Source organism: Ooceraea biroi, chromosome 6 (assembly GCF_003672135.1).
Source record: "Ooceraea biroi isolate clonal line C1 chromosome 6, Obir_v5.4, whole genome shotgun sequence".
Lineage (NCBI taxonomy): Eukaryota > Metazoa > Arthropoda > Insecta > Hymenoptera > Formicidae > Ooceraea > Ooceraea biroi.
This window is the reverse complement of record NC_039511.1, coordinates 5,492,009-5,512,724: the sequence shown is the minus strand read 5'-3', so window position 1 is coordinate 5,512,724 and position 20,716 is coordinate 5,492,009. Positions and strand designations below refer to the sequence as shown.

Below are 20,716 nucleotides of genomic sequence, written 5' to 3'. Positions count from 1 at the left end.
CCGTCAAGTGAATCACCCTAATCGTAATATCGCCACCAACTCATATTCGAGTGATAAGTGATGTAACAGCGACAAGCTTGTCAGGCAATTCGTTTCATCTCTTTTAATCTTGCGGGATAATAGCAACGATGCATGTAACAACATGTAACTTGATCCGACTTTTATTTCTTGGAGCTCTTGCTAAGTTACAATTTAAAAAAGCGAATGTCGACACAAAATTAAGCGACTCGGCTTGTTAAAACTACTTTTATTCGCAACATGTTTTTACATAATACATATATAAATTAAAACTTTCTGGTTAATCTTTCTTTATTATTTCTCCTTAATCCGAGTAATCGTACTTTTCTCCAATATTGTTTCGTATCTGGGTCCAATTCGTCCAGGGTGGCTGCCTTGCCGGTCTTAATACTCCACAGCCAGCTAGGATACTCGGAGTCCGGCTTTATCTCGACGTCTTCTCCTCCTTCTTTCGAGATATTTGTACCGCATACATAATTTACAAGCTTATGAGGATCTGTTTCCACCGGTAGTAACTTTTTCTCTATTACCATCATGGGGGGTCTCTTCATTTTTTTCACTGGCTTAGCTGCAACAAAGGTGTTGTATAATATTTCATATATTGGGTTTTATATTAAATTATAATTACGTTATTCAATAAAAAATTAAAGTAAATTTATACTGAGAATCTAAAGATTTAGCATCAGTAATGATTAATCAGTTCTGATTGTTTTATTAAATTTTAGAGATATTGGACCATGTTTTTATCGTATACATTAGATTTTACAGATAGTACCAAGCTTGTCTAAAGTGTCATTTTAACAAAAAAAAAAGGAAAATTCCATATGTCACTTGTCAGCAGGGACAGACTGAAGAAAATTCTTGAGAGTACGCGCTAGTTTTAGTGTTGGATCATCATGAGTGAAGAGAAAAAAATCTTATACTATATAGAATACTAATATTCTATTTTGGAGGAGAAAGGAGAGTGTGTACACCACAAGTTATCTACCATGCAAAGATGACATTAATTTTTTATTTAAAAAAGATTATTAATTTAGAAAGAAGTATTTCGATACCTATACATTTTACAAAAAACATAGGCAATAAAATGAAAAGAAATCATTTGAATAATTTTTAAAAAAACAAAACCTGGTTATCTTTTTCTGACTCCGATTTAATAATACCTCCTCGTCGCTCAGCACTAGCATTTCGATATTTTTAATTAAAGCTATAAATAAGTGTTTAATAAGAAGGAATTTCGTCGTTCTTTGAAGTATGTGTTTTTAAAATGTAGAGAATTCCTGACTTGATTTTTTTATTTTAACTTCTTGAGAGTACGCGGCGCATACTCTATATTTTTTAAACATTTCTTGAGAGTATGCGGCCTCTACAGCGCCTACCCTTTCAGTCTGCCCCTGCTTGTCAGTAAGAAACTTTTCATTATCACCAAATTTTCGTGTTGTATCAATTGACACACTCACACACACATATATATCAGCAGGCGTACGCGTACACATAACCTCAATTTTATATTATACAGGTATTTGTATGACGGATTAAGCATATATAAATGTAATAATAATTCTCTTACCATAACCTCTCGTTTGTATCGTATACTGAATTGGTATCAAGGACTTTTTGGAAAAATGGGAAAACCAATGAATTACAGAAAGATTCATCTTGTATAATTGTGTTCACTTCAATGCTTCTATCTCTCTGCTCTCTCTCTCTTTCTCTATAGATGTGTAAATTGTTCACATGGATAAGTTATACGTTAGAATTACTACACACTGCAGATGTAAAAAGAGAAAGATAGCCGCGGTCCACTTAACGCTACAGATGCTTCGGAAATACTCTCCTTTTCTTCTTTCAAATAAAAAAAGAAAGCATTTTGAAGCATTTGTAGCACTAAGTGGACCGCGGTACATGCGTACAAGTAGCCGCTATATCTCTTTCAGAATTTATGGACAATTCTGCTTTTATATAAATCATGGATTAAATCAGGCCCGATTTCCATGAACCGTTCGATGCCAGATGTCGCAGCATACCGATCGAGCAAGATGCACGCGCGAAATTCAAAAAACAATACACACGTAATTATTGCTTGGCTACGAATTACACGCATACAATCTTCAAGCATGTGATCCGCGTGTGTGTGTACATATACGTTGGAGAATGACACTTTGCAGAAACTACATTTTATTAATCATAATAAGCAACATGTTGGTCACTTTACCATAAATATACCGGAACATCGTATCAAGTTTTATGATTGCGTGTGGCGAAATAAAATCATGCAAAATAATATTAACAATTTTAAATCATCACGTGACACGGCTGTATTCGTCTAGGTAAATTACGACTAACACGGGACAAGTATAAGGAACAATGATGCACTACTCTATACGGTGTTACATAAGGTATTATATTTCGTAACTTTCTTCTCTGCGGTGTTCTTTTTAGCGGACCGGATCCCAAATGCGTTCGTCGTAACACGATACATCACTCGATTCCCTCCTCTTTTCTCTCTCTCTCTCTCCCTCATCGATCAGCATTTAATTCTTGCTTCTCTCCCTCACCGATTCCGAACAGTCTCTCGAGCATGCCGATCGAAAGAAGCGCGCGTGCGCGTATAGGGACGCACAACACCGGCTGTCGCAAAATTTACACCGCTCACGCGACTCGCGAGATGAGGATCCTCCTCTCGCTCTCACACGCGTACGCACACGACACACATACCTCTCTCTCGTTCTCTTTCGCATTAACGCACTCGACACGCACACTCGCTCGCTCGCTCGCTCTCCCTTCTCGTGGCATATGAAAAAAAGCACTCGACGGCGGCTAGTTATATAATTCTAAAACGAAAACAAGATTAATACAATTCCTCCCGACCGTCACGAACGGGAGTCCGCGGCGAACATTGTGCAAAGTAACAATCTGTAGGATTGCCGGATGGTCAACTGAAAAACTGTCGTCCGAGATACTCTCACGTGTGAGATTACTCCGTGAATGTACATACCGAGATCAGTACTCAGAGCCAGCACTCGGCATCATCATCAAGTCCACAATATATAAATCCGTGCATGCTCCTCGATTCTTGAAATACAGTTTCGAACCGTGAAGAGACCGTATCGCGTACTGGTACCGATTATTGACCTCAGTTGATGCCCGACACCGTTCTACCGAAGCCGAGTGCTCGACTTACGCGCGATAAATTCGCGTGAATCCTGCATAACGTTCGTTCGCTACAAATGTAAATACGTATTACATGTACGTTACACATAGAAAGGAAAATTACAAACTAACGTCTGGTCTCGTTCAACGTACTGACGATAATTAATGATAATTATCAATAAGATCGTTAAGAGTAATAAACTAATCGGTAATTTTTAAACGGTAATAATTACACGTAACGAGATGTTCGCAGCATGTCCGTCCGTTTTTCTTTTTTTTTTGAGTCGACACGTTCTCCCCCACGCGATACAATACACGTGTGCCTGCGTGCTCACATCCGTACAATTATATTTGTAAAGTATTTACAATTGCAGAAGGGTATGATCGTTACTTTGTAGGCACTATGGCTTTGGACGTACACTAAGTCGTGCGTTAGGGTACATCCTTCGAGGGGCTTTCAAGCGGGACAGTTTCCCCGGCGTACACTCGAGCGAGAGAGGAACGCGTGGAATCCCTCTCGGTGAGAATCGAGTGTTCGTCCAGCGCGAGGGACCGCCCCCTGAAAAAACCCCCCCGTGTGATCAGGTCCAGAATAGCACTGTGCTCTGAACGGATCTCAAAACGATGATGATCGTTATGGAATCGGTATGGAATTGTATACGAGCACGCTCGAGCGCGACGCGACAGCCCGAGGTCCCTCTCGCTCTCGTACGCTCGCATCCCCATCGCGATATCCTCAACGACGGTAAAAAGAAGGTTGATCGACCCTAGCTAGCAGAATCATCGGTTGTCGCATGCAATCCTCCCATCGGACAACGAGGAGCCGATACAGTGCATATACTTGGAACGGGAAACTCGCGCGAGTCCGTCGCGCCGAAAATCCGACCGATCGATTGGAATTACAAAAAGATAATAAGACTATTGTACATCATCCGTCTCACACACATGCACGCACGCACACACACACACACACACGCAAGCAACTCATCGGCAGCACCTCGCTATGCGCGCTCGTCTCTGATCCGTCTCGATTGATTTCCCGAGTTAAACAGTTATGCAAAATGCAAAATCGGGTCGTTGTCCGACAAGTACAGTCTCTCCTCTCTCTAAAATCCCGAGTACGTCGTCGCTCTCCCTCTACTTCTTATCTCAATTTACAATATTATTACAGATTGCACAAAAAAGGCGCCTTCGCTCATCGTCATCGTCATCTCTCGCTGTTGAAAATCTTTGCGCAATCCATTCCGCGAACGTAACCGTCGCAGACATCGACGTCGTATCAAGCCGGAAGCACGTGTTAACAATTTCGTGATATGTTTCTCCTGTGCTTCGCGGTCCAGCTTCCTCGCTTCATCTTAGAATTCGCGATCCGATAAGGAGAAATTTTAAAAAAAGACGGTGAAATGCGACACTCCAAAATGAAATACACGTATAACGCGAGGGAAATTGCGAAAAGTGTTAAAATATTCCCGCGCGGACAAAAATCGGTACACACACGTCCGTAATTTTTATAATAGGTAACAACGGACCAGCTCTCTCTCTCTCTATTAAAATTATTTTTACTTTAATAACGTAATCCATTCCACGTAATTCGTATTTACAATCCATCATTAATCGAGAGCGAAAGTATGGATGCGTCATGTGTGCCGCATAATCGTCTTGTTATCGTTTAAAAATATTATTAAACGTACGCGTGAAGCGCGAAAATGAACTTTCAGCTCGGGGGGGAACGTTCTTTCGGAGAAACGGCAAATAAATAAAAAAACAATTCTGTCTACACGCGATTCCGAGGACTGACGCGCGGAACGAAATTGCCAACCACCGTGTATGTATCATCATTGTATAACGCGAAGGCGCAAGTTCGGATGATAGTCGAAAAAGACAAGAACGTTCTTACAATAGCGATAATATTCCTAGAATTTGAAATCGAAGAGATCCGAAAGACCCTCCTCAGTGCCTAACGAGAACGAGTAGTCGTTCTCGGAGAGAGGCGGTTCCAAAGTCAGCAGTTGTTCCCCAAAATCGAGAATACTCAGATCTGCAACAAAAGGGAGAAGGATATTGAACTCGTTCACGAACCTATTCCGATCCCCCTATTGTATGCAATATTGCCGATGCATCATTTTATTCACGCTAGATCGACTTGCGAACGATTATTATTTGAGCAACAACTTTAATTCTGAAAGTTTTACACGTGAAAAGGATTCGGCAATATTTATATAAATGTTACATACATATTATACATATTTTTGGATTTTTTTATTCATTTTTTTATCAATAATTCCGCGTGCCCAATGTGCATCCATTTAATTTCCGCAAGATATATTTTGCAAAGCGTCGTACTTGAAGGATAGTAAGTCTGCGATATATTTGTTATAAAGCGTTAAAAGATGCGATTATTGCAATTAACTACAATAATTAATTGTTAGTACTAAAGTTACGTGTTAAGAGCAATTTGTCTATGTACATCAAGAAATTCTCATTGAGATTCCAGAGTAACGAATTTGACGAGACAAGTCATTTTATAGTCGTAAAAAAACTGCCGTTCTCATGGTATCGAAGACACATCGTCGCTAAATTTGAGTCAATTTCTTCTGTCGGTTTTATCAAATTACATCGATTTTTCCATGCGACGTGTGTCAGAAATTGTTACAAGCAATTCTTTGTGCGATTATACGCATCTCATGTTCATATGTCGATTGTGATGGTATTATATAAAATGAAGTACAATAAAATACGATAAAAAGAAGCCAATAGCTAGTGTATGGATATAAACGTACCTTCGCGCGACGCGAGCTTTGCTGTTTGAAACCGTTACCTAACTAGAACTCTGCCTGTGATGTGATTTTAATAATTTTAACACACAAGTCACAGCCAGAGCTCCATCAGGGTACGGTCATCATCCATTGGTGAAAAGGCAGTGAAATATTTAGACGAAAGGTAATATGGCTCGACTGGTTCCAGCGAAAATTGATTGAACTTTCGCTTTGAACGAGATTTCGCCATGAGAGATTATTAAATTGTAGCATGCACCGCACACGTTTCTTTTGAGCGAGAAAACTGTAAAACTAATAATGACTGCGAGATGATCGTCTCAATTGATGTAATCATGCATGACGTCCGTTGTTCCGTGGCTACACTCGACAAGAAACGTATGACAATTCGGAATTTTTGCAGTAACAGAAAGCCAGAAAAATATTTGAAAGTATTTTTATTTAAAAAAATATATATACGCATATAACTACACATAAAAATAAAGAAAAGTATCGCTACGCCTAACACTGGATGAAGCGTCAGATTATATAAAGCGTAAGAAAGAAATTCATTCATACAAAAGAATAAGTAACAAAAAAATCGAAACCACAGCCAAGTAATTGCATTTGTTAAAATAATCGATAGGAAAATATGTACAGTAAACGTGCTTTATACCACTCGATATAATGCCGATCAGTGATACACTACGAGATAAGAATATCAATAATACGATGTAAGAAAATTTACTCGAAAAAAAAAAGAAAAATAATTTTAAAACAGATCAAGCTTTGTCTACATTGATGCAATTTGCAAATCGACTCAGAAATACATTCAATCTTGCTAAACTATTTATTGACGTATATCATAATAATGTGCGAAGGAAGCTTCTCAGGCATATGCTGAATTAGCAAGCGATAATGCTTGGCGGTCCTACCTGAAGTGCTGATTTGGTCCTCTGTTTGAAGTTGGAACTTGCCGCCACCCATTGGTCCATAATCATCGGATTCACATAAGAACGCATCCTTCATGCTTGTTATACTGGTAATTACGGGAGTACAGAGACGGGCATTGATATCCTCGTCGGAGGACGAGGGTAACGGCTCGACTCGCACGTCGCTATCTCTATTGACCAAGAGTTCGGGAGGCAAGCAAGGTATATCGGGCTCTTTTGATTGAGGCACAATTTGCGTCGTCGCGTATCCGTGACACGGCGACGTTTTCACCGCGGGATCATCCGGGCACAGGAACACCTCTATCTCCCCGTGTTCCGACCTCATATGCATCTGAAGCTGCAAGAGTATTATTTTATTATTTAAAAATAAATTAAATTAAATTTGTAAATTAATTCAATTAAATTTCAAATAAGAAAGCTCGCTTTACTTTTTGCTGGCCAAGGTTATTGACAGGTTGCGGGACATGGAGGGTAGCCTCTGGCGGGGCTTTCACAGCCATGATAGCTTGGTCTTTGTACATCGGGACCGATCGTAAATCGTGATACGTTACATAAGCGTATTGTCTGTCGGCGCAGAGCTCGCGCAGGTTTTTGTCAGCACCGTGAATCAATCGATCCAGGGTGTTCTCCTTAGCTTCTAAGTCCGCGACCTCCTTCCTGAGATTGGCGATATCGTTCCGATTGTTCGGTAACTGGCCGCCCCTGCAACGGGCAATTTCCAGCGTTGAGTATAATCGGCGACTGGCCGAACGCCGGCGCGTAAACGATAGTGCAATAATGTAAAGATAAAGAACTGTCGGATAACGTACTTCCACTGGATATTGTTTTTACTTTTCTTCTCTAAGATACCAATGCCCTCTAAAACATTAGTAATGTCGTATATACGACGTTTTTGTACCTCCAGCTTTTCAGACGCTACATTCAAATCCACCACGCCATCCTGGCTGCTCTCTACCAGGTGGATGAATTTTTTCGTGAGCAAGCTCAACGACGTGTCGTAGCGCGTCCTCTCTACCGTTTTAGCTGCAATACAACAAATGATCCTTTCTTGGGTGACAAGTATGGGGTGAGCTCATCAAACAAAAACAAGATTTACTTTTGGTCGGCGTGTGACCAGCGAGGGAGCTCGAGCCGGACCTCCTGCGTTTACCTCTCGGTGCCTTGAAGGTGGACTGGCCGGAACCAGTGGTCGCCACCTCCAGATTCAGTCTTCTTTTTACCGTGTGAGACAATATCTGTCAAAAAGAAAGAAAGCCACGGTTTTTTTTCAGCAGATGGCTCAGCATCCATGTGTTCCAGCATTTTAGACAGGATTTTACCTCGGTTCGCACCATTGGCTGTGTGGGCTTCCTCGTTATCTGGTAACAAGGCGTCTGTCCATACTGATGATCTTGTAAATGAGGACTCGGGGTCTCCTCCGCCACTTTTTGTGGCTGAACCTCGTCCAGGGATCCCTCCTCCAGCAACTCGGACTTCACTGCGGAAAGATATTAACTCTTCACTGAGTTAACCCGGAAAAGCTAGATGATCGCCAATGACTACGATGTAACGTGAGACTGAGAGAAAAACTGGATAGCCTTCTCGCTGACAATTAACTTACATAATTTTGTTTCTGTTATGTCCGGCGTAACAGGCCTGGCCGGTTCCTCCAGGATTACCTGTCTTCTTACCCGAGGCATCTTGGCAAAATAACTGTGTCTGAAATAAAAGAAAAAAACAAGCACAAATGTAAATACAACTATTACCATTGCAAGATTAAATTTACGCCATGCTACACGATATCATGTACTGAGACTAATCGAGATCCATCGAGATAATTATCTTGCGATTAGAAGAATCACAGATCTGCAGCACGGGCTTGTCGTACGGACAAGCTTAAAATAACGCAAATGGAATTCACGCGGATGCGTAAGTGGCAAGCGTGCCACGCGGAGATATCGACGGTGCCGCGACGATGAATCGGCACGACCGGATATTTTGACAAAATTCACGTATTCGTATGACAAGAGTCCCAAGGAACAGGCATCGCGAGTATTCGAGGAGGCTGTCGCGTCGTCATGGCAGGAATAACGACCGGCCGTACCGGCCTTCCGTCGTGTCGTGTCGTCTCGGCGACACGAGATAAGGAATCGCAAGGCGCAGACCTACCTATTCCCCGAGCACGCTCCGAGCACGTTTTTTCCGTTAGCGGCTAACCGCTATTGCTCGCCGCGTGCGTGTGTCGGCGCGTTGCACGTGCCGCGGCGAGTGTCATTTTTAAATGCCGAGCCTCTCGCACACGGGGAAGGACGTTGGCGACGTCGGAACTCGGAACGGACGGTGGACGACGTACTCGCACGACCGGACGGACGCGCGCCGGCCCCGCGTGCAGGCGGACGAGCGAACGTATGTTAACGCGCGCGCGAACAATAACGGAAATAATATAAGGGCGCGAGCGAGCACCGCGCGAGGCGACGACGACTCTGCGTTGCGCGAATCGGATTGCGCGACGGTTGGACGGCTGCTTTAAGTCGAACGCGCACGAGAATCGCGATGGAAGTGGCCGCAAAGTGCGGAAGGAAAGCATGATGGAACTCGAGAAGGAATATTTTACCTCGGAAATTCAAGAAAACCAACGGAGGAATCGAAATAGAGAGACGGAAAAGAGAGAGACGGAGAATGGATTTTCGCGACTCTTTGCGACCTCTGATGCTAAAACCTTTGATTTGCGTGTATGAGAAGTGAATTTTTGCGCTCGTTTAGAGTATATAAATTTTGTATTTTCGAATAAAGTACCAAGCTGCTTTGGCTTTTCGATTCTCTCAATAGTCCTCTTAATTGCTAATGATGCACGCAGCTCACTCGCATATGTGTAAAACTTACACGTGCAGAATTACATTTGCAGAATTAGCAGCCTATGTAAATTCACTGGATCGATTAAGTGGCATTGGAAACGCAAAGAAAAGAAAAGAAACAAAAAAAAAACAGAATTATATAGCTTTACTTTTACAGGGATCGGAAATTTCGCGCCAGCACGCGTTATTTTTAAGAACCGACGCAATTTTCTGGACGAAAGCAATCGAATAAATTACGTTTTTCCTCTCATAAATAAATAAATAGATAAATAAATAAGTAAAGAGTTACTATTGTTCGTTTGCATAATTAGAATATCGGTTTTCGAGGATCGGTTGCCACTTGATGGCAGCACAGCTGATCGCTGCCGTTATCTTTTAAATGTACAGAAGCAACATTGTTTCATCATTCAGGTATTCCGTTGATAAAGTACGAAGCCGTTAATCGTCGAGACTCGATTGAGACTTTCACGTCGTCTCTGAAACAGCTGTGCAATCACAATCGCGTTTATCTTTTCTCAACCTGGCCAAAAATAAAAAGTTTGCGCGCGCGCGTATTTACAACTTGCAACGGTAAACTTATGTTTACCGTGCGCTCGACAAGATTGAGACATCCGCGTGCTTTCTTCTTCATGCTTAGAGATTGGCTCATCGTGCGTTAACTAAAGCAACACCGCGTATTCATCAGAAGCTATAAATAAGAAGATTACGTTTGGAATTGGCGTTTCTTGCCTGCGCGTTGACGACCATTCTTTCTCGCTAATAAATTAACCGTTATGTATATAAATTAAATAGGAAAAAATTTTATGTACGATACATTTAAAGAATAAGCATAAAGAAAAATAGATGCGAAAAATAACACGTTGGCTAACAATTATTCAAATTTGTTTGATTTTCAATTACCGATCTAAAGAAAATATTCCTCGAATCTGAAACCGTGAAATTTTTATCTCGCAATTTACTCTCTTGCAGTAATAAATGAGACGCAAACAAGCAACGAATATCGTCTCGCGAACAGAACAACTCAAATCGAACACGACCCTTCGCAAGCTCCACGTTGCAAACGCTTGATACGCGTCTGAGCACACCGTGGACCCATGGTGCGCCCGGCCGGGGAATTTTCGGGAAAAAAAAGCAAACGCTCTCGGGACAAGACGATCGTTCCGGGTGTGGCTTTAAAGAGGCGGCACGGAATCGTGAATCTTGAAAATCAGCGTTCTATACAAGTGCCTGAGGCAGGCACTTCACTCGTGTGTATTCTGCACGGTGACTTTCTCCGTCCTTCACAGACGGTCGCGAAATTTTTCCAGATTATTAGATTTTCGTACAACTGCAAATAATTATCCCGATGTAATGTATGTCGTCGAATAAAAATGCTCTTTCGTATAAATTTACTATTTATTATTTATATTATTCTACACGCGTGGTTTGCCATTAATCAGGCAGACGCGTCACTGACGTAACAGCGTCGAAACGTGCTTCAAAATTGTTTAACGATACTCGACGAAGAAATTTAGTTTCGTGCAACATGACGAGCTATGAACCGAGAGAGGAAATTTAGAATTTAGCATTACAGTACGGGAAATACACGTGTACTGCACCGGCTTATTCCTGCTCGACCTTCTGCCGAGTACACAGCCAGAGAGCTCGCCCGGACTTGAATCGCCGAAACCGATAGTGCGATTCGTGCCTCAGGTTGGGAGCAGTGCGCGCCGCGCCGTCATTGATTGGCCGGCCGTTATCTCAAAGATGAATCGCCGTGCGGAATCGCCGTGCCAACCGAAAGCTGCATCGCAAAAGTGATCGAGGAACGTGAATTAACGAACGCGACAACGTCGACATCGCACGCAGATACCGTTTGCCACACGAAACACCGCTGCGGCGCGGCCGCGAACGCTCGACTGCGTTTTCCCAACCGTTGATTGGTCGCTCGTGGGGGACGACGAATCGTCCGGTTGGCAGGATCGAGGGAATGTCATGTGCACGGTGCACACATGGCCTCAATTCCGATCGGCGAGGTCGGGCAGGTCCGCGCCGCGGACGTGAACGGCGCGATTCACTCGGTTACTTACTGAAGGGAGGGATTGCGTTATTGACGATTTCGTTCCGTACGTTCGTACCAGACACCAGACACGCGCGACGCGGACACCAGCTACGCTCAGTTCTCAGTGCGCCGACAGGAAACGCCGCCGCGGCCGAACGCCACCACCGCCGACGCCGCCGCCGCGCACGGAACGTGCGCTGTACGAGGCAGCCGAATACGCGGCGTACATATTATACATCTCGCATGCACGATGCTCGGCCGGCCAGATGTGGCGACAAAGAAGAATTATTCCTTTTCCTCGTCTACTCTATTTCCGTTTCTCCGTCCACAGAAATCAGAAATCGAGAGCTCTCTCGGCAATTGGCGTTCTTCAGAAGGCCAGCCTTCTGGTTAAGGGGAAGCTGGAGTTGCTAGTGAACTATTTTCTCACTATAGCGATGGTAATTGCAGTTTCGAAAATTCTCTTTATTGCTTGTGCAGAATAAAAAATCCTTTTCCACAAATGAAGTATAGATAGAAAGTCCGCTCTACAGGACTTTATATTCAAAATGGAAAAAAGTTAAAAACTTGCATTTGTCGTTTCTAACTTTGTTCCATTTTGAATATAAAGTCCTGTAGAGCGGACTTTCTTTCTATCTATACTTCATTTGTAGAAAAGGATTTTTTATTCTGCACAAGCAATAAAGAGAATTTTCGAAACTGCAATTACCATCGCTATAGTGAGAAAATAGTTCACTAGCAACTCCAGCATCCCCTTAATCAATTTGGAGAAAACGAAAAGATATTTCTAGGGAGTATTCTGTTTCACGAAATTTCGCCGTCGTTGTCACAACCTGGCGAAAAACGCGAACGGTGCCGATATCGGAGCGATGAAGTGCGCGATCAGCTGTTACATCGATCGAAGGCCATAGGTTAGGTTACAGCTGGCGTTCTCGTTTGTTTATCGAAATTCTCGATCCTCTCTCTCTCTCTCTTGCGACTATTAAAAAGTAAAGAAAGATCCATAACAGGCTACTGCTATCGAGAGTTAACCGCGATACGCGGTCGATGAGCGGGAAAGCACTGCCGACTGCCTGCTTGACAGTTGGCAGAATTGTCAATTAGCGGGAAATCCGCGGGATTCTCTCGATCTCGAGTCGCGGTGCTCTTGCATCGGTCAATAATCCGTAATCGAAATCGCACGATCGCGTCTAGGAAGTAGTAACGACGCTCATCACACACACGCGCGCGCGTACATTCACATATCGCGAACCGGCTCGGCGGTCGCGCGCGAGAGAGAGAGATTCGTGCGCACCTACACGTGCACGCGATTGAGGCTCATTTAAAGAGCCAAGACGGCAGCGCCGGGTCCCTAGCGAGGCGGCGTGTTGCCGCTTGCCGGTACGTGCACCCCGCAGAAACCGACTCCGAGTGTCGCGCTCTGGTTCCGTCGAGATCCTTTTTCAAATTACCTCGATCAAATTGCCTCTCGATCTTCATTAAGGGCATACTCGAAATAAAATGACGGAGTCGACGGAAAGGAAAACACCGGAATGCCGGCGGAGAGCGTCGATCCGACGCGGGCTGACCGTGTGCTGACCTGTTTGCGCGCGGAGCAGTCGCTTCGAGAGATGGTAAAACGCGAGACGTAAAACGGGCAAGTAGGTCGACGATGACGACGACGACGACGATGATAATGATGATGATGATGATGGATGATGATGAAGATGATGAAGAGGAGGAGGAGGACGATGACGATGCAGTTGGTCAAGCGAGAAAGAGAGACGGAAATGATATCGGCGCGAAGAGATACGCCCGCTCGCTCGGTTGGCGACTCCGTCTCTCTCTCTCTCCCCCTTACTCTCTCTCTCTCTCTCTCTTTCTTTCCCGTTTTTTCTACTTACTTGGCTGCTCGCAAACGTGTGCGCTGCTCCGCATAGTATTTTGAGACGGAGGCCCGCGCGTTCTTCCGGGCGGGATTCGGCAGGCCAGCACACGGCGCGCGCGGCACGCGTTAGACCCGGTCGAGCCGATCCGGGTCTGCCCCGATCGGCGGACTCGTGTCCTGGCACTCGAGAACACTGCGACGATGACGATGATGACGACGACGGCGGTGACGGCGGCGGCGGTGATAAACGGATGGACGACGGCGAAGAAATCGATCTGGGATAGACACGTCCTCGACTCTCGTTTCCTCGTCGTAAACGGAGGAAAAAAGCTCGCGCGGCCTGTACACACCTCTCGTTTTGCCGAACCTCGTGCCCTGGCACGACGACAATCCACTCGCTCGGCTTTTCTCCTAGCTACGTCGTAACGGTCGTCGCCGTCGTAGTCCGTCGTCCTAATCGTAATATTGTAACAGTGTCGTCAGCGTTACGTTACGGCTCTCTACGTGGTCTATCGTACTTCGCGATTTCTCCGTCCCTCTCTCTCTATCTCTCTCTCTTTCTCTTTACATGCTTTATTTCCGCTGCTCCGTCGAGGCCAACCGTTTCTTCGAGCGTGCTGCTAGAATACGGTGTCCATTTTCTGCGCGTTCCGATACCACTACGGTTATACTACGCACAGGCGGGTCGACGCAGACGAACAGGCAGGCAGGCAAGCAGGCAGGCAGGTAGCCGGAGGCAAGTGGATGCCTCTCTACAATGAGAGAGATATTTCTCGAAGAATCGGCAGAACTGGTTAACGTTTTACGCACTACTGCTGCTACCGCTGCTGCTGCTGCTGCCGCTGCTGTTACGAGCACCGCGTGTTTCGGCCGCTTTTCACTGTTAAGAATGCGGCGTGGCGCGCTCGGGCTTCACAGCGAGCCCCGCCTCGGCATGCTCGACTCGATTCGGGCCGACCAGGCTGCCGGCGAGCAAGGAGAGAAACAAATCTCTCTCTCTCCCTCTCTCTTTGCAGGTTCTCGGGGTGTCGCGCGCGCACAAGGCCGGCTCCGGAGATCTGAGCGGATGATTAGCTCACTCGTTCTTTCGGTTGTATGTATGGACGGTGTCCGGGCTCTCTGCCGCACGCTGGCACGACTGGCCGGTACGAGCTGCGAGGAGCGGATAGTGTGCCGCGTGCGTGCGCTGCGCTGCGTAGCGCTGCCGGTGCTAGAGAGAGAGAGAGAGAAAGAGGCTAAAACCGCGTGTCTGTGCGCGTTGACGGAGAACGCCGCCGGAGAGTCTCTCTCTCCCCGACTCGGCTTCTCGCGCGGAAGTGTACCGGCGCCCTCTCCGCGTTATTAGCTGGGTGTACGTAAAATCGCGCCGCCGCCGCCAAGCGCGTGTACGTACGCCCGCGGAAAAGTGCGGATGCACCGCGGCGACGCGAACGTGTCGGGCCAAGAGCGCTCTCTCGCACCGCGCCGCACGGCTCGCTCGTGCAGGCTGCGCGTGCGCCGCGAGCTGGTGAACGTGCGAGCGAGAGCGCGGCGACGCGCTTCGCCGGCTGGCTGTGTGCGTGCGAGTATATGTAACGAGTTGCGTGGGGTTAGTGGGCAGCATCACGTAATGGTAGTGCGCTTACGTCGCTTCCCCGCTCGCGTAGAATCTCTCCGGAGGGAGCGATCAGGTGTTTGATCTTCACGATTAAAAATTTCACGAGTATGCGAGACTTTACCCTCCGGGCCGCCCCATCCCCCAAAATGACGCTCTAGAGCTACGAAACGCCGGTGTAAATCTGGAGCAACGCAGAGAGCAAAGAGAAGGCGGCAGGATTTATTACTACGGTTCTCTGCGGAAAGCTATTCTCATGGACGAGGATACTTTGACAGATGGACACTTCCGGAATGCGTCCGCGTCGAACGCGGCGACGCGCCTTCGGCGAGTACGCGCGCTCGCGACCATACGGTAGGTCCCTCATTACGGTAAGCGGCGGCCGGTGGTCGATTGTCTCCGCGAGTGTGTGTGTTTTGTGTGTGCGTGCGTACTATGAGCGCGCGCGTACACCCAACGAGCCGGCGTACCGGCCATCTGCCGGTCGCGCGCGACAGCTGAAATACGCGCGCCAAAACGGTCGCCGCGCCGTGCCTCTTCCGCGCGAGGGTCGCCGTTGGCGCCGTCACACCGCCGCCGCCGCCACTGTCATTATCGCTGGCAGCTTTACGCGCGTACGCCGTGTCGTGCCCCGGCACATGTGCCCGAATCGAGATGCTATCGCGGCGTCGATCGTACCCGCGGGAATTCCCCACGGACGAACGAACGAACGAGAAACGAGACGGAGAGCCGTCGTTCTCCTCGTCCTCGCGAGTTCCCCGGTTCGATAACGCGCACGACCGAGCTTACAAAGAATCCTCACCAAGGGGGTGGCGTCGACGAGGAGAGCTCGCCCGATCGTCGAGCGTGGCCGGTCTCGCTTCACGCCCTCATCGGCTGGTTCGCCCGCCAAAAGTCGGTGGGCACCGCTATTCCGCCACGAGGATTCGCCGCACGGTCGCCGATGACGACCAACGACGGACGCCGTGCTGAAAAATCCCTATGGGTGCCTTCGCTCCTCGGCGTCGCCGTGGTTGTCGAGGGTCGCTCCTCGCCCGCCGAATTATCCGCTCTCAACACTCTCGCACGTACTCCCGCGTTTCCGAAGCGCACCATTACCATACCGGTCCGCCATGCTCGGGGGGGTGTCGGCGAACAAAGTCTGTGTCACCTCTCTCTCTTTTTCTCTCCCTCTCTCTCTCTCGTTCCCTACACGTCGCCGACACCGGATCCCTTTAATCCGGGCGTCACGGCCACGGTGGCGGCTCGAGAGGCGCGAAGGGACGACAATGCGGCGTTACGCCGATCGCACTCGCGAATTATGCAATTTAGTGACGTATTAACGTCGTGACGACGATGACCGTACGAGCGCGCACATACGTACCGCACGCTCCCGACGATCCCGGCCGGACACTGATGCCCCTCGTTTCTTGCCCGTTCTTGCCCGAAACTGAGCGCGTACGATTGTCCCTTCCTTCGCCTGCATGGAGGGGTATTCGGCCGCAGGGCTGTACTGGGACGCAAGGCGATCGGACCCCGCGAGAGCCGGGTGTCGAGTAACGAGAGAATCGATGCGTCGAAATAAAATTATTCACCGATTTTTATTTTCATTTTAAATCGCTCTCGGAGCAATCTTTTATTGTTCGCGGAATCCTCGTCGCGTGCGTGGAAGCACGCACGTTCGGTAATCCAAATGCGATGGAACGCGTAATGCGAATATTCTAAATCGAACGTTCAAATAAATTCGATTTACCTGTAAACTTTGCCTTTTTTAAAAATAATTTTTAAGAAGTTCCGAGTAAGTGTTTACAATTTCACGTTTGACGGAAGGGATCGCCGTGCTTGGGGAGTAATCAATTTTACAGTAATCAGTTTTGCGACCAGGGACATACGTGGATCTTTATTTCCGCTAAACTGCCGGGAGTTTTATTGCGTCTTAGCAGGATCTGCGCGAGTCTCACATTGTGCTCGCGAGAGGTACATGTACATTCGATAACTGACTGCGGCGAATCTTATCTGGTCAGATTGTGCAAGCTACAACATGCTTGATAAGCTATTTATAAATAATATGTCAAACTAGTCCGTGATAAAAAAATAATAAATAAGAAAGAAAATGCGCCACAAAGCGGATATTTCTTGACTCCTCGAATTGTCTCGAGGAATCCCGGCGATCTTGGTACGTGCCTGGATCCCGAGCCAAGAAGGGGGCCTGGTGCTTTCTTCGTAACGTATTTATTTGAACCCTACGAAACAAGTACAAAGGATCGTGTCGTACGTAGGGAAGGCATATGGTCCCGTCTTCCTCGCCCTTCGGTCGCCTCCCTCTATCTTCCTCCAACCCTCCGTTCGGACCAGTCATCCCCATCTTTTTTCCCCCCCTCCCGCCCTGCCAAGGCGCTGTCCGGAGTCACGCCGCGCCGCGTCGACGGAACGTCGGCAAAATGCGCGCGACGGGACCCCGGTACGTCCGCTGGTCGATCATGATCATATGTCAACGATCACGAAGACTTCGGCCTGATTCAGCTGCGGACGATCGTGGATCGCCATCGCCGAGTACGTGATGGCCTTCACCTCGGCCTCTTGCGTGTGCTTGCCGATTGTAAACTCCTCGCCGTATGCGGTCGCCTTGATCTTGAAATTCTGCACGTCGAACTCCGTGATTTTTACTCTCTGATAACAAACGCATGCGGATTTTTACTCCGAGGCTCGCGGACAGGCGAATTTGACAACTTTCGAGAGATTTCGATGATTTTCAAACAGATTCTTAAATAAAAAAAGAGAGAAATATCGCGGTCGTGTTATATATAAATAATAATAAATAAATAAATAAATAAATAGTTATATATAAATAAAAGAAATATAAAAATTATAAAGGAATAACAATTTTCAATGTGCAATGAATTTAATGGGCAATTTTTCTTGAATTTGCTTTTTTGCCGCATAAATTAGATGCTGTAATGTTAAAGATGACAGAAGCAACACGTGTTTATAGCTCGCTCGAACGTTTTACAGGGAGCAAGGGTGGTACCTTCGAGACGATGAATGGCTCGGCGCTGAACATGAACAGTAGCTCGTCTAGAAAATGGAAAAGCAGACTCTGAAGATCGTGACCCTCAGCTTCCACGTGGTGGACCTGCGTGATTTGCACGCGGCCCAAGTCCGTCATGTAGCCGAACATGGCCATCGCGCATTGCTCGAAGGCCTCCTCCAACGTGTCGCCCCACGCGTGCAATCTGAAGTGCAATCGGACAAATTGTATCATTGAATCAGTATCATTTTCGTTGCACATGCAATTTTTTTCAGGATCCTCAGCAAACAAGCAAGGCGGGGAAATCGGGAGAACGAGAAGGAGAAATCTCAGATGCCTATCGATCTCTCGATGATTCGCGCGCTTTTAGGTTAGCTGATGTAACCTCTAAAACGATGCCGGCAATGCCGCACTTGATACTCACTGCACGTCCGCGGTGTGATCGAGATCTGCAACAGAACGTCGATTTCGCCGTGAATATTTTCAAAGCCGAAGCTTCGAGGGGCTTCGATCTAATTTCTAAATTTCGCGTAAAAGTTGCGTTAAGTGACGACACACTTGAACGCTTGAAATTCTCGGCGCGCAAGGGTGCGCACACCCGCACCCTCCGTGAAAACGACGACAAAGGTGAAGAAAAAACCGCGGTCAAGGCTTACATTCATATTTGGCAGGCGGTATCTCCAAGTCCTCCTCCGACAATCCGTCCATGTTCGCGCACAGCTGATTCCACCACGTGGGTGAGGCGATCAGCTGATCCGTTGACGGGTTCAATCAACGGCGACGTAGTTCGCGTGGGTGAGTTCATGGCGGCCAGGTGGCGCTACCTGTAAGCGCGTCGCCTCGCGAACGTATCGACCGAACTGGCAGCCAGCGACCGCGTCGCGCGATTCGATAATACCGACCGTCCACGAAGTAAGGAAGATACGAGTCGCGCGCGCGCGCGCAGAACAATCCATTGCTTGATGGAAAATCAAAACTCGGTTCTTTGAAAAATCGATTAGTACTGGAATGTTTGAATAATATATGTTTGTCATATAAAAACCTAAAGTATCGAAAATATTTGATATATCAATGCGTGATATTTTTTAAATTTAAATTAAATTTAAATTTTACATTTAAATTAACTAATAAATATAAATAATATTAAATATTAAAATAACATATTAATAATGATGAATAATTACTATTACGTTACGTGCATGCATAGTATTTGCGACGCGTGTGGAATAATCAGATGCATGCGTTTTTGTAGATGTAACATATACTGATACGATATAATATAATATCACACTGTTTTGCGAGCGGGTGAACTCAGTTCCTCACCACCCGTCTCTCGCACCTGTTTCGTCGCTTGCGGACCAAATGCGGATCGTTAAAACGTAATTATACCGCGATCATTGTGCAACGATGCACGACAGTGCGTTATGCTTGTGTACGTTTCATTAGCGGCAACGTGCGCACCGTGTTGTTAGAAGCGGTCACCGTTGAGTGAACGGAGATCGGCATAAACAAGCTGGTGCTACTCTCGGGAGAGAGACCTAAATATCTTTCTTCTGAACCAATGAGACAGGCAGGGGCGTTTTATCACCTACGCTCACGGCCTAGGAATTAGGGCCCGAAATAAGGGTCTCGCGCTCAGAGAAAAGAACTCAAATTCATTTTCTCGAAGAAAACCACGAGGAAAAATCGGGAAGAAAAACCATTCAGCTCTTCGCGGATATCCGACAGTCACTGGTGACAATAATTTTGTCGAAGGAAGTTTTGCAAAATATTATTTTAAGTGCAAATGATTTGTTTTACAAAGGATTCTCTCATTTTTTAAACTAATGTTTAATTAATGTTTTCCTGAAAAGATTAAATCGTGAAAGCAAGAGATAATAATTTCTCTATATTTATTTTTATTTTTATTAAGACGTACAATGCAGTTTAAGAGCTGCTAATGAACTGAAACGTTACTGATAGGAATCACACGCGCATGGACATTATACATACGTGAACGCACGTTCACAGTTTGTGCGGCGGGGAGAGGAAAAGACGCGTTAATCGCTATTCTGATCGCTACGCGCGTCTTTCTTTCTTTTTTAATCTGACAAGGACTGTCTTTTTTTTCGAGAAGGACTCGCACTATCGCTCGCGCTCATTGATCCGCGCGAATGCATTTATGCAGATTACCACATGCGATTTGTGTCACATTCAGAGAGATGTCGAACGAAAGTATCGGGGTAACTTACTGCGTATTCAACAAACTAAATCCAGTAGGTGACGTGAATTTATCGTCTATATTTAATACGTATGTGCGTAGCGATAGCAAATTATACGCCGCGTACTGTTATAGAAAAAACTAGATATTTGTTTATCTTAAAAATATATGCATGTATATATTTACTACGCTTTTCCTTAATGCGCGATTAAAAATTATGGCATGCGCCAATTAACCATTGTTCTGTTGTTTGCGAAGACCAATGAGGAAAACGTCAGGCTATTGCGAAATCCGAA

General features: G+C 46.1%; 3 protein-coding genes across 6 annotated transcripts; all 3 read right to left on the bottom strand.

The window, feature by feature from the left end:
- Positions 1-229: 229 nt before the first annotated feature.
- LOC105286648 (39S ribosomal protein L54, mitochondrial) lies at positions 230-1,841 on the bottom strand. The gene is made up of 2 exons (XM_011351736.3): positions 1,589-1,841; positions 230-586 (listed from the first exon to the last, which is right to left on the bottom strand). Exons 1-2 carry the CDS (start codon positions 1,674-1,676, stop codon positions 285-287), a joined length of 390 nt encoding a protein of 129 aa, XP_011350038.1. The 5' UTR covers positions 1,677-1,841; the 3' UTR covers positions 230-284.
- A 477-nt stretch (positions 1,842-2,318) lies between these two features.
- On the bottom strand, positions 2,319-16,496 carry LOC105286649 (transcription factor E2F3). Of its 4 annotated transcripts, none has more exons than XM_026970527.1 (8): positions 13,636-13,774; positions 8,478-8,575; positions 8,197-8,354; positions 7,974-8,112; positions 7,687-7,900; positions 7,306-7,579; positions 6,860-7,214; positions 2,319-5,209 (listed from the first exon to the last, which is right to left on the bottom strand). In XM_026970527.1, exons 2-8 carry the CDS (start codon positions 8,554-8,556, stop codon positions 5,085-5,087), a joined length of 1,344 nt encoding a protein of 447 aa, XP_026826328.1. In that variant the 5' UTR covers positions 8,557-8,575; positions 13,636-13,774; the 3' UTR covers positions 2,319-5,084. The 4 variants fall into 4 exon arrangements, with proteins under 4 accessions (XP_026826328.1, XP_011350042.1, XP_011350043.1 ...); XM_011351740.2 differs by lacking the exon at positions 13,636-13,774 and adding an exon at positions 16,016-16,496 and having other exon boundaries at positions 5,085-5,209; XM_011351741.3 differs by lacking the exon at positions 13,636-13,774 and adding an exon at positions 11,781-11,916 and having other exon boundaries at positions 5,085-5,209.
- Positions 16,497-17,060: 564 nt separating this feature from the next.
- Positions 17,061-18,986, bottom strand: LOC105286650 (protein archease-like). The gene is made up of 4 exons (XM_011351743.3): positions 18,877-18,986; positions 18,645-18,669; positions 18,221-18,425; positions 17,061-17,862 (listed from the first exon to the last, which is right to left on the bottom strand). Exons 1-4 carry the CDS (start codon positions 18,926-18,928, stop codon positions 17,677-17,679), a joined length of 468 nt encoding a protein of 155 aa, XP_011350045.1. The 5' UTR covers positions 18,929-18,986; the 3' UTR covers positions 17,061-17,676.
- Positions 18,987-20,716: the final 1,730 nt, after the last annotated feature.

Excerpts from the sequence above, each read along its gene's own strand:
- LOC105286648 (XM_011351736.3), bottom strand. The coding sequence starts at position 1,676 with ATGAATCTTTCTGTAATTCATTGGTTTTCCCATTTTTCCAAAAAGTCC. Across the intron at positions 587-1,588 it reads GATACAAACGAGAGGTTATG|CTAAGCCAGTGAAAAAAATG; the intron begins GTAAGAGAATTA and ends CCTTTGTTGCAG.
- LOC105286649 (XM_011351740.2), bottom strand. The coding sequence starts at position 8,556 with ATGCCTCGGGTAAGAAGACAGGTAATCCTGGAGGAACCGGCCAGGCCT. Across the intron at positions 8,113-8,196 it reads AGCCAATGGTGCGAACCGAG|ATATTGTCTCACACGGTAAA; the intron begins GTAAAATCCTGT and ends TCTTTTTGACAG. Across the intron at positions 7,901-7,973 it reads TGGTCACACGCCGACCAAAA|CTAAAACGGTAGAGAGGACG; the intron begins GTAAATCTTGTT and ends GTTGTATTGCAG.
- LOC105286650 (XM_011351743.3), bottom strand. The coding sequence starts at position 18,928 with ATGGACGGATTGTCGGAGGAGGACTTGGAGATACCGCCTGCCAAATAT. Across the intron at positions 18,670-18,876 it reads ACCGCCTGCCAAATATGAAT|ATCTCGATCACACCGCGGAC; the intron begins GTAAGCCTTGAC and ends GTTCTGTTGCAG. Across the intron at positions 18,426-18,644 it reads GATCACACCGCGGACGTGCA|ATTGCACGCGTGGGGCGACA; the intron begins GTGAGTATCAAG and ends ATTGCACTTCAG.